At 41.5% G+C, this 12,610-nt stretch overlaps 1 protein-coding gene across 1 annotated transcript in view; it reads left to right on the forward strand.

Annotated features, from left to right (window-relative positions):
* necab2 (N-terminal EF-hand calcium binding protein 2) overlaps positions 1-12,610 on the forward strand; it is a 179,971-nt gene that overhangs the window by 81,709 nt on the left and 85,652 nt on the right. The window contains exons 3-5 of the mRNA XM_061676991.1: positions 1,653-1,761; positions 4,179-4,204; positions 7,324-7,421. Of these exons, the coding sequence (XP_061532975.1) occupies positions 1,653-1,761; positions 4,179-4,204; positions 7,324-7,421 (233 nt within the window). The remainder of the gene's footprint in view (positions 1-1,652; positions 1,762-4,178; positions 4,205-7,323; positions 7,422-12,610) is intronic.

The following is a 12,610-nucleotide window of genomic DNA, read 5'->3' on the forward strand; positions in this document are numbered from 1 at the left end:
TGCCGTTCAAATATGTTCGTCTAATCGCAGGAGTGCCGGAGCCTATCCCAGCTATCTTTGGGCGAGAGGCTGGGTACACCCTGAACTGGTCGCCAGCCAATCGCAGGGATAATGATGATGATGATTATATATATATATATATATATATATATATATATATATATATATATATATATATATATATATATATATATATATATATATATATATATATAGACACGGTGGACGACTGCTTTGCGCATCTGCCTCACAGTTCTGAGGCCCGGGGTTCAAATCCCTGCCACACCTGTGTGGCATATGCATGTTCTCCCCACGCCTGCGTGGGTTTTCTCCGGGTACTCCGGTTCCTCCCACATCCTAATAACATGGATGGTAGGTTAATTGAAGACTTGGCCGTAGGTGTGAATGCGAATGATTGTTTGTTTATATGTGCCCTGCGATTGGCTGCCGACCAGTACAAGGTGTACCCTGCCTCTCACCTGAAGTTAGCTGGGATGGGCTACAGCGCTCCCACAACCCTTGTGAGGATAGGCGGCTCAGAAAATGGATGGATGGATAGAAAAAAACTTAACTGACTTGAGTGGATTTCAGTTGGCTGACTACATATTCATTAAATACAATAGTTTCACATAACATTAACACAAGGGGGAAAAAATTTTAGTAGAAAACCACTCTGCGACTATGTTTTAGATTTTATAGAAGTTATAGCTATAGTAACAAAACAGTAATACTAAAGGCATTCCACCAGTTTATGTTTTTTGTGTTTTGTACACCAGCATTGATATTATAACACTGGATATTGTTAAGCAATGCAAATATATTGCTGGGTCCCATTAAAGAATTACATTGTGCTACAGTGATTCAAAGCCAAAAAGCTTGAGAAAGATTGTAAAAGTGTAAACACTATCCAGGTTACAGTAGGACACAAAAAAGACAAACTAAACAAAACAAAAAAAACTTTTTATTATGTTGGGTTTCATAAATTGAGCACAAATCCAATACTGTTTCGTGAGCTTTTCAAGTGCTTTCCAAAGGGCCTCGAGGTTTTCAGACATAATCGACATTGTGTTCCTGCTGAGGTACTGACTCAGACAGGCAGCAGGAGTTTGGCTGGCTTGAACTGGACTGAAAGCCATGCTGGATTGATTTCATGGCAACATTGAAGACAGCAGTTGTGCTGGGTCTTTGTATGTGTATTTGGTAGGTAGGTAGTAAATGTCAAGATTTCATTTAAAAAAACGTAATTGTCTCAAAAGATTTAGCCATGGCAAAGCACCAACAATCATTTCAGAGACAGTACATATTCTAAACATTATCTTTTCTTCTGGCAAAGGGGAGCTTACCCGCCACTTCTTTAGCTCAATTTTGATCAAAAACGTTGCTTTTACGTGATGTTGATGGATTGGCACTTAACTGAGAGGTTTTAATTGAATGAAACTTGTATTATATTTGGTCTGTGGGAGGAGCAGGTCGACAGTTCTCACACAAACACATGGAGAACATACAAACTTCAGAAACACTAGAGTTGAGTGACACACAGTAGTAGTTTCCGTCAATATTTAATGTAGCCTATCCTGATAATGCCTCCTGCTGATTCATAATGATTCATAGGGATGTGTGTGTGTTTTTGCGTGTGTGTGTGTCTCCTTCAGATGATGGTAAACTCTCTCTAGATGAGTTCCAGGCGTTCTTCTCTGATGGCACGCTGAACGAGGAAGAGCTGGAGAAATTGTTTCATACCATCGACTCAGATAACACCAGGTGAGCACAAATACTGCAAGTCACAGTTACCTCACGTTCCAAATACCGAGCTGGGGTTTACTTACACTGCACTACCCTAGCCGCGGTTTCCTATTTTTCAGTACTTTATCACATTGTGATACAACACACTTAAGCAGACATGCATTTTCTTAATGTGTCTTCAGGGTCCTAGAGTCAGTGCAATAAATATTAACACAGAATCGTATTGCAAATTTCCTGACATTGTCGCTTATTTAAACCCATTGGTTTTTTTTTTTTTTGGTTTTTTTTACTAATAGTCTATTAATTTATTAACCACGCTGCATACATGGGATTTTTAAGACGCCAACAACATCAAATTAGTGTACAGTACTTAAGACTGATATGTAGCACTCGAATTGGTCAAAGATTTGGTCCTTGTCTCGTGTGAGGGCACTATTACTCTGATTTTAGTATAAATCATGAAGCATCTATATCTCTGTGTAATGCATGCAAATAGTTGTCCCTTATTCTTTGCCAAGCTTGTGTCCTTTACACTTGCTAAAAGCAGAGCAGACAGAGATATGTTTTCACCATTTCCTCTTCTTTTCCCACTGCTATTAATCAGTCAATCGCAGTTGCTCCTTGATTGGCTCTCTTTAAATATCAATATATGGACCTTTTGTATTGAGCCAATCAAGCACATCTATTCTACAATCAGGAGAGGTGCACTGACTGTAACCCATCTGCATGCTTGGAGCAGGTATATTATAAATCAGCTCCTTCGCGGTGGTTGCAAACAAGAAAGATTCGATTCATTTATTGTGTGCTTGACACCCACACATCAAGACTTGGCGTTCCCATGTAAAAGCTGTAAAGTTATTGATTTGCACGAGTAAAACCTGAAATGACAGTTTAAGCATTTCCTGAGACAGCATGAAGTTGATAGATGGAGTTGTTTGATGAAGAACACTGACTTTAACTGAGACACCCTTCGACGCACCGCACCCTTCATCCATTTATCTATGTCATTCTTTCTTTGCTTCTCTGCCAATTTTAAGCGAGGGATTAAGGTCACAAATGTCATATTTGTTTGATGATTTGTTATAGGGCGGCACGGTGGTTAGAGTGGCACGGTGGCTAGATCGTCTGCCTCACAGTTCTGAGGACCAAGGTTCAATCCCCGGCCCCGTTTGTGTGGAGTTTGCATGTTCTCCCCGTGCTTGCGTGGGTTTTCTCCGGGCACTCTGGTTTCCTCCCACATCCCAAAAACATGCATGCTAGGTTAATTGACTAAATTGCCTGTAGGTGTGAATGTGAGTGCGAATAGTTGTTTGTTTATGTGTTCCCTGCGATTGGCTGGCAACCAGTTCAGGGTGTACCCCGCCTCCTGCCCGATGATAGCTGGGATAGGCTCCAGCACACCCGTGACCCTAGTGAGGAGAAGCGGCTCAGAAAATGGATGGATGGATGGATTTGTTATAGTCATGAAGAAATTTCCACATTTCTAATAGTGTTCACCCAAATGACAAAAGCAACAACGCAATAGTGAGGCTGTGATGTGAAAACACCATTTTAACAATTATAGAATGGCGCTAGGAACGCTGTGAAATCCTCTGACAGCAAGGCGCCACGATGACTGTCAACGATATCATCGTAAACACGTGGCGGCTCACTTCAGTGCTGTAAGATAATAAAAAAAAATTTTTTGGGGCATAATAGTGCTGTAAGATAAAAACACATTTTTGTATCTGTATTGTTGTTTACCAGTCTTGTCATATACAACAAAACATGCAGGCATGTATGAAAAAGGATAATTAGCAATCCTCTGTCCACACTTTCATCCAGATTTGCCCCAATATCTAAAATGTACTTCCTCTTCCTCTCCACACTTTTTAGTATATTTGTAATTTTAGTTGTAATAGTGATAGTAAGAATAAGAAGTAGATTCTTGGTTGGATGTGGCAAATATGGAGTCCTGGTGCTTCACAGAGACACTAGGCCTGGATCAATTTGATGAGGCACATAATTACAATATTTACTTATGCACGTGGCTTCATCCTCTGTGAAATAGCAATGCAAAAAGTAATTTTATTTTTGGAGCGTTCCTTGGAATTTGTATTATTTGCTGAACAGTCATTCAGCAGCTGAACAGATGGTATCTTTCTTTCCAACTCCTCATCTGCCCCCATCATCAGTTACAATTTCTCCGTCTATGGCGCTGCTTTATTTCTTCTTTTTCATACTTCTGTATACATTCCTCCTCCTTGTTAATCGCTTCCTTTCATGCTCCGGCAAACACACAATGAATCAGACCTGAATTGTGCGTATGTTTGTATTTGATATTGCATGCCAAATCGTTTTTCTGACCCGGCTATTGTACTTCTTTCCTTCCCTCCTTCCTTCTTTCCTTCTTACCTTTTCCAATGCTGCTCCTGCGATGTGCTGTGATGCGATAGTAATGTTGACACTAAGGAACTCTGTGGTAAGTGTAATTTGCGCGCACACACCACACACGCAAACCCACACACACAGTTATAGGTTTGATTGATTGATTGGTTGAATTATTTATTTTGAACATGTAAGAAAGTGAAAAACAACACAACAGACAAGGTTTAAAAAAACAAAATTAAAGTTAAATTGTACATATTTGAAAAAGAGCAGGAAGAAGTCAAACTTATTTACTCCTACCCCTATCTCTACTTCCTTATAATCCTGTATATACAATATGTCATATCCGAGCTGATAAGGCAAGTAGTGTAGAATTGTTCATGATTTTGGGGTGGTCAGTAGCACTGGATCCCACTAGAATGGAGGCACTGCACTAGGACTACCTGTACTGATCAGTCGCAGAATCACATCTACATATCCAAAAACAATAAGAGCAAACTGTACCAAACAGACAATATCTAAAGTAGTTTTTTACTGGATGATCGTTAGTGTGGTATGTATCTTAAATCAGATCTTGACACAGAGCAAAACATGGAGCAAACTAGCGGAATTTTTTGGCATAATAGAAGTATTACTAATGGAGATGTTATGAATAGAAATATAATAACCCTTTTTATCAGAAATACATTTTCAATTATTGTGTTAAATTTTGTAACAAAAAGTAGTAGTCGTAGTAGTAGTAATAATAGTAGAATTTAGAATTTGCCCTAGGGCCAATTTACACTTTGTACTGCTGGTCACAAAACTCCCTTAGCCATTGACATTGTTCAGACTTCTCAGTTCAAGCAACTTCTCCAGAAAATGAATACTTCACAGTGAGCACATTACTCCGTTAAAAAGAGAAACGTGTTGTTGTTGGCGTAGTTTACGGCTGTCAGTAGCCTATCGTGGTTGGCCAATAAACCTTGACACCCAAGAAATCAGTGTTTGTTCGAATGCTATAACTCCCCACAAGAAAACCACTCCATAGTATATGACATGTTTCAGCTCTTAGATGTGTGTATAAGGAAAGAGAGGTGCAAAAGGTACAAACTTTGTCTGACTTGGGCATTAACATTATTGTATTGCATATTAAAAAAGCAGAGGTCGCCTTCACTTGTTTTCATAATGAGCATCTCATTTTTTCAACAGTATCATGACAGTACTCTTCTTCAGGGTCTTCTCCTGTTTCTATGTTATTCTTTCAGCAACATGATGCCACTTTGGATACACGTGGACAAAATTGTTATTTCCCTTTTAGAGAAAACGACATGCAGGGTAAAGGGATTGGTCACAGCAATGACTTCAAAGGGACAATAGTAATAATAAATAAAAATGTGTTACAAATTATTATTATCATTTCTTTTTTCTGCGCAACATAATCAGAGCTGCCAAGTGTTACAGAACATCCGCGTATTGTTACGGAAGTCACCGAAGGTTGACTCATTACAGCTGTAACACCGATTGTTCCCGATATTTGGGTGGAAAAAAATCCAGCGTCCGACATTACTGGCCAGTCGGTGCTGTGTCCACCCACTATGATGAAAATTTCATTAATGAATTTGATGAAATAAACACGATATTGTTTAAAAAAAAAAAAAAAAGAGGAAAAAAAAGCTGCTTGGTTGCATGGTATTTTATTACGCCCCCCTGACTGTCGAGTCGTGGTTGCTAAAGTTGTATTTGTGTCCGGTGTCAACACATTTTAAGTCACAAATCATTGCCTCCATGTTAGCAAATAAACTACACTTCTTACCATGCTTCTCACGCGTATCGTTTACGTTATCACAAAGGGAGGGTGAGGAGTGGGTAGGAAAAGATGGAAAAGCATGATGCCAATTGCTAAGCTATCGTATCATGAAGTCGTAAAACTCCCAAATCAGTGATTGGGTGATACAGTACTCTTGTCACATAGGTCAAGCTGGAACCACGTTATAGCAGAGACTAAACCAAGTTTAAACAAAAAAAAACAAAAAACAGGCCAATTAATACGCATCTGGGGTTACAGTATAAATGTAAAATAATTCACTGGCTCTGAACTGGAAAATGAATTAATATGTCACTGGAGACGTCATCTGAGAACAGGGTAAGGTTAAAAGTATATTATTATTAATAAGTATTTGTAATATAACCTGAATTCGTCCCATCATTGGGAAATTTCCATCATATCAGTAAGAATAGTGGATATAGGAAATAATAATATATAATGTAAATAGCATGCAATAGAAGACATCTATACAAGTATATTCATAAGAAAATCTCAACTATTGTACATGCATAAACTGTCTAATTCAATGTATCAGCAAGTTATTTGTTTGTTTGGAAAATAGAGTGCTGAGTTTTAATTGACTTTTGAGATCTGATTAATCTGATAATAGACTTGCTTTTTAATGTTTTTTTGTTTTTTTTTTAACCAAGGTTGAAAAGAGAATTGGTAAAAGCAGATACCACAGATAATTTTGACGATGGCACGTTGAAATCTCATATACTTGGATTCAAGCTGCAACTGCGTCCACCATTACAAAGTTGATGCAATAAAAACATTAAAATAACAAATATTGAAGCCATAGTTTATTAACGGTTACGATTATAGAGTTGTGATTATGTTGTGAACCGTATGCATAATTTTTTTTATCCTATTAGATATTAAACTGCAACAAATGTCCCACGGTAATAATCTTGACAAAATTTTGAAAATACGGAAATTCAGACAAGTTTGGGCAAATTGTTTTGGAAGTGGCGGCACGGTGGGCGACTGGTTAGAGCGTCAGCCTCACAGTTCTGAGGACCCGGGTTCAATCCCCGGTCCCGCCTGTGTGGAGTTTGCATGTTCTCCCCTTGCCTGCGTGGGTTTTTCCGGGCACTCCAGTTTCTTCCCACATCCCAAAAACATGCATACATTGGAGACTCTAAATTGCCCGTAGGTGTGAATGTGAATGTGAGTGCGAATGGTTGTTTGTTTGTATGTGCCCTGCGATTGGCTGGCAACCAGTTCAGGGTGTACCCCGCCTCCTGCCCGATGACAGCTGGGATAGGCTCCAGTACGCCCGCGACCCTAGTGAGGAGAAGCGACTCAGAAAATGGATGGATGTTTGGGAAGTGAATTTCTATAGGATGGCAGCTCTGCATAATTAATTAATGCTGTCTTTCATGGAAGGGTGCTAATAATTTCAGACTACTTTGCCAAGCACATGGGGGACTACGAGGGAGTTCTGGCCTCACTGGAGACGCTCAACCTTTCCATCCTCAAAGCCATGGACTTCACCAAAAAGGTAATACAAGTGGCTGATGCTTTCATAATGGTGAAATTTTAATTATATTGTCTTCTTTACGATTTTGTCTGTGGCTTAGCTCTGGGAAAATGCAAAGGAAAACACCCAACCAGCTGATTCAGAGCTTAACCATTCTGAGAGTCCACTGTAGAATGCTATAATCAGTCACATACCCACCAGAGCTCTGAAAGGTGTAGGAATACACTAAGATAAAACAGGACACATCACACACTATACAAAACCTCTAATCAATATAACACTAAGGAACTGGAAAGTGCCTTTTTCAGGATTTCCTTGACACATACAGGATGCCATGCTCCTCCTCAGAGAACATCCTCCCAACCTTGTGGTTCACACCTCTAATGGCCGTAAGACTAATGAACAACAAGTGTGTAGTTTAGGGCGAGAGGAGTCAGGCTTGCTTTTCCCATTGCCGCTGTAGGGTGCAAAGGCTGCAAAAAGCAAAATCCCCTTTCATACTTAAAGTGTATTTACTACACACTTTTCCCATTGTGTGTTGGCTTGCTGCTGGGAGTCAGGTATAATGACATGCATTCACAATGTGGACTACTGGAATATATCAAGATATCAATTTTGTCTCTCGAGATGACAACCCTTTTCTCGGGCTACTCGTTAATATTCTCTCCTGTATTTGTGCGTGCCTGTGTGTGTAGATTTTGTGCTGCTTGCGCCTGTTTGTGTTTGGATGCATGCTGTGGTGTAGCCTAGAGCACAAAGATTAAGACAGAGCTGGTGGATAGAGATATAAAGACATACAGAGCAGGTCCAAGACAATGGCCACTGTATCTCACACCCAAATACACACACATACACACACACACACACACACACAGAGACGCACACACACTCACACACAGACCAAAGGACACACAATTATAACATCAACTGGATATGGGAGGTTGCTGTGGCCCAGCTGCTATATATAGCTCATGGGAAAAACTAGGATAACTGATCTCCATGCACATACACACACAACACACACACACACACACACACACACACACATGCACGCGACCTGAGGAGGCCAAAGTATCTTTGACATATTTAGTTCTAAACTTTCATTTGCAAACATCTCCTTTTTATTCTTTGTTTATCTTCCACTGACTGCAGCACTGCTCCACCAATCGGTCAAATTGACATCTTGCTCAGTTAAATTGTTGTTAAATCGAGCCATCACATTATCATGGTGGAGGGGTTTGTGTATCCCAATGATCCCAGCAGCTAAGTTGTCTGAGGCGCTATGCCTCTGGCGGGGGTCACCCATGGCAAAGAGGTCCTAGGTGGGGGACCAGACAAAGCACAGCTCCAAAGACCCCTATGATGTATAAAAATACAGGAAGAAGTTTTCCCTTGCCCGGATGCATGTCACCGGGACCACCCTCTGGAGCCAGCCTGGAGGTGGGGCTCGAAGGCGAGCACCTGGTGGCCGGGCCTGCACCCATTGGGTGAGTCGAATCTCAGATTCAGGTAGAAGCTGTGTGGTTTTTGTCCTGGCCGTAGAACAGTGGACCAGCTCTACACCCTCGGCAGGGTCCTCGAGGGTGCATGTTAGTCATGTGTTTTGTGGACTTGGAGAAGGCGTTCCACCGTGGGGTGTACTTTGGTAGTATGGGGTACCGAACCCCCTGATCTGGGCTGTTCGGTCCCTGTATTACCAGTGTCAGCGTTTGGTCCACATTGCCGTCAGTAAGTCAGATTCGTTTCCGGTGAGGGTTGGACTCGCCCAAGGCTGCCCTTTGTCACCGATTCTGTCCATATGTTTTATGGATTCTGTCCATATGTTTTATGGACAGAATTTCTAGGTGCATCTGAGGCGTAGAGGAGGTTTGGTGGCCTCAGTATTGCATCTCTGCTTTTTGCAGATGATGTGGTTCTATAATAAATAAAATGACATTGTAGTTTGTCAGCGGCACGGTGGACGACTGATTAGAGCGTCAGCCTCACAGTTCTGAGGTCCCAGGTTCAATCCCCGGCCCCGCCTGTGTGGAGTTTGTATGTTCTGCCCGTGCCTGCGTGGGTTTTCTCCGGGCACTCTGGGTTCATCCCAAAAACATGCATTAATTGGAGACTTTAAATTGCCCGTAGGCATGACTGTGAGTGCGAATGTTTGTTTGTTTCTATGTGCCCTGCGATTGGCTGGCAACCAGTTCAGGGTGTACCCCGCCTCCTGCCCGATGACAGCTGGGATAGGCTCCAGCACGCCCGCGACCCTAGTGAGGAGAAGTGTCTCAGAAAATGGATGGATGGATGGATGTAGTTTATCAGTAGCTGCTTTGAGCTGTGAGGCAGGACTGGTATTATTCAGAAAATGTTTCCAATCAGATAAATTAGTGAATTGTGAAAGTCAGCCTACAGCCTTGAAACACTCAAAGTCCAGACAGAACTGTGTAAAAAAAACAAAACATTTTACAGTCCAGAAGAAACATAGTTTGTCTCAATCTGCATGCTGTAAGAATTGTATGCGACTGACCTCCAACTGATAGTCACGTAAATGTTCATCTCAGTGATACAAATCCACAACTCTATATAAAGCAACTCAATGGAGAATTGCTTGTTTTAGTGTAGTTGTGTTTGTTATTGTGACAAAATCCATGAAATATTGAACACAATCTCCAAATTGAGACAGATGTGAGGAGATGGTGGGGTGGTATGTTGTATTAGTTTGAGCAAAGTCTGCCGACTGTGCCTTAGCCTCTTAAGAGTCTAGTGGGTGGATTAGAGGAATAAATATGAATACTTGGAAAAAAATATTGTGGCCGACTGGTTAGCACATCTGCCTCACAGTTCTGAGGTTGCGAGTTCAAATCTGGCCTCGCATTGTGTGGAGCTTGCATGTTCTCCCCGTGTCTGCGTGGGTTTTCTCCATGTACTCCGATTTCCTCCCACATCCCAAAAACATGCAGTGGTAGGTTAATTGAAAACTCTAAATTGCCCGTAGGTGTGAATGTGAGTGTGTATGGTTCTTTGTTTGTATGTGTCCTGCGATTGGCTGGCGACCAGTTCAGGGTGTACCCTGCCTTTTGCCCAGAGCCAGCTGGCATAGGCTTCAGCCTGCCTGTGACCCTAGTGAGGATAAGCGGTATGCAAATTGGATGGATGGCAAGAAAAGAGTGGAACTAGAAGGAGGTCGCTGTGTAGTTAAGTACTGTGAAGGGTTAAAAGCAGAGGTCATTGTGTGAATATGCATAAACTGCCTTCTTCTTCTTCTTCTGCGGTGGTGTGTTCATGGAAGTGCAAGGGAGGTTTAGACAAACAAATTTGTATATGTATGAAAATTGTGATTATTGTATCTCATGGTGCAGGCTTTTGGTGTGTATGCAAAGCTTTGTCTTATTTTCATACGTTTTGTCCGTGCCTCGTGGCAAGGATGGCGCCGCCTGAGACACTACCGTCTCTGGGGCATGGCATGCGGATTGTGCCACAGCCCAGCTTCACAGTGGAGCAAGTGCTGTTGGCTGTTGGCAAACAGGTGAAATATATGCATATCTCATGTGCATCCCGCATGAATAAAGTGGTGTTCGTGTTTTTTAAACAGCAAAAACGTGTCAACTTATAGCGAATGGATTAATTCTAAATGACGAGTTTATCCCAGTTTCCCCGCTGGCCGTACCGTCAACACCGATCACTGTGTCGGGCGTCCCCCCGTTCATCCCGAACGAGGCACTGGAACGGGAGCTGAAGCGTATTGGTAAGTTTGCTAGTGGTTTTCGTAAAGTTGGGCTAGGATGTAGGGATAAAAAACTGAAGCATGTTCAGTCACTGAGACGACAGGTTTTCACATTCTTAGACTCTCCAACTCAGACGTTAGGTCTTTCTTTCCATGTTAGTCATGAGGAGGAAATGTACCGTATATTCCGGACTATGAGTCGAAAAATGCATAATAAAGAAGGAAAAAACATATTCGCACTGAAATATAAGTCGCATTTTTGGGCGGAAATTCATTTGATAAAATCCAACACCAAGAACAGACATTTCATCTTGAAAGGCAATTTAAAATAAAAATAGAATAGAGAACAAAAGGCTGAATAGGTGTACGGTATGCTAACGTAACTCATTCAGCTAACGTTACATGATGCATAAACATGCCGGGAATGTTAACGTAACTTATTAACAGTTATTCAGATAACTATAGCATAAAGAAGATGCTAACAAGTTTACCAAACCAACAGTGTCACTCCAAATCATATCTAGTAATGTGTTAATAATTTCACATATAAGTCGCTCCGGAGTATAAGTCGCAAGCCCAGCCAAACTATGAAAAAAAATGCGATTTATAGTCCGAAAAATACGGTATATGTTGTATGCGAGCTCGGGAAGCATTAAATGCTTTGAGTGTGAAGATGTTGGACATAGACGGGTGGCGTCCCTGCATATAAATGCTACAGTGAGACGTGCTGCTGCTGATAGCTACAAGGATCGCGCCCAGGCAGGTCCGGTCGTGGAAGCCGGGGTCGCTGACGTTGAGGAGCGGACTGCTGAGCCTAACCCCGTTGGGGTGGGCTCTACGTGTGTGAATGCCTTCTCTAAGCCGGAGGTATCCTCTGCTGAAAGCCGTGGATTGGTGGAGGCGAAAGTAGAGGAAAGACATGCCATTATTGAGAATGTTGATCGTAAGAATGACATGCAAATTACAGAATAGCATAGTATTGCAGATGGAAATGGCGCAGACTAGTGATGTGAGACAGCAGCTGAAGGCTGCTGGCAATGTAAACACAGATGATCTCTGCATAACAGAGCAGGCTCGGCATGTTGATGGTAGCCAGGGAGGATTGTTTAATTTTGTTAATGTACAACCCCAATTCCAATGAAGTTGGGACGTTGTGTTAAACAAATAAAAACGGAATACAATGATTTACAGAACATGTTCAACCTATATTTAATTGAATACACTACAAAGACAACATAGTTAATGTTCAAACTGATAAACTTGATTGTTTTTAGCAAATAATCATTAACTTTGTATTTTATGGCTGCAACACGTTCTAAAAAAGCTGGGACAGGTGGCAAAAAAGACTGAGAAAGTTGAGAAATGCTCATCAAACACCTGTTTGGAACATCCCACAGGTGAACAGGCTAATTGGGAACAGGTGGGTGTCATGATTTGGTATAAAAGGAGCTTCCCTGAATTGCTCAGTCATTCACAAGCAACGATGGGGCGAGGTTCACCT

The sequence above is a fragment of the Phycodurus eques genome, chromosome 5 (genome assembly GCF_024500275.1).
Source record: "Phycodurus eques isolate BA_2022a chromosome 5, UOR_Pequ_1.1, whole genome shotgun sequence".
Taxonomy (NCBI): domain Eukaryota; kingdom Metazoa; phylum Chordata; class Actinopteri; order Syngnathiformes; family Syngnathidae; genus Phycodurus; species Phycodurus eques.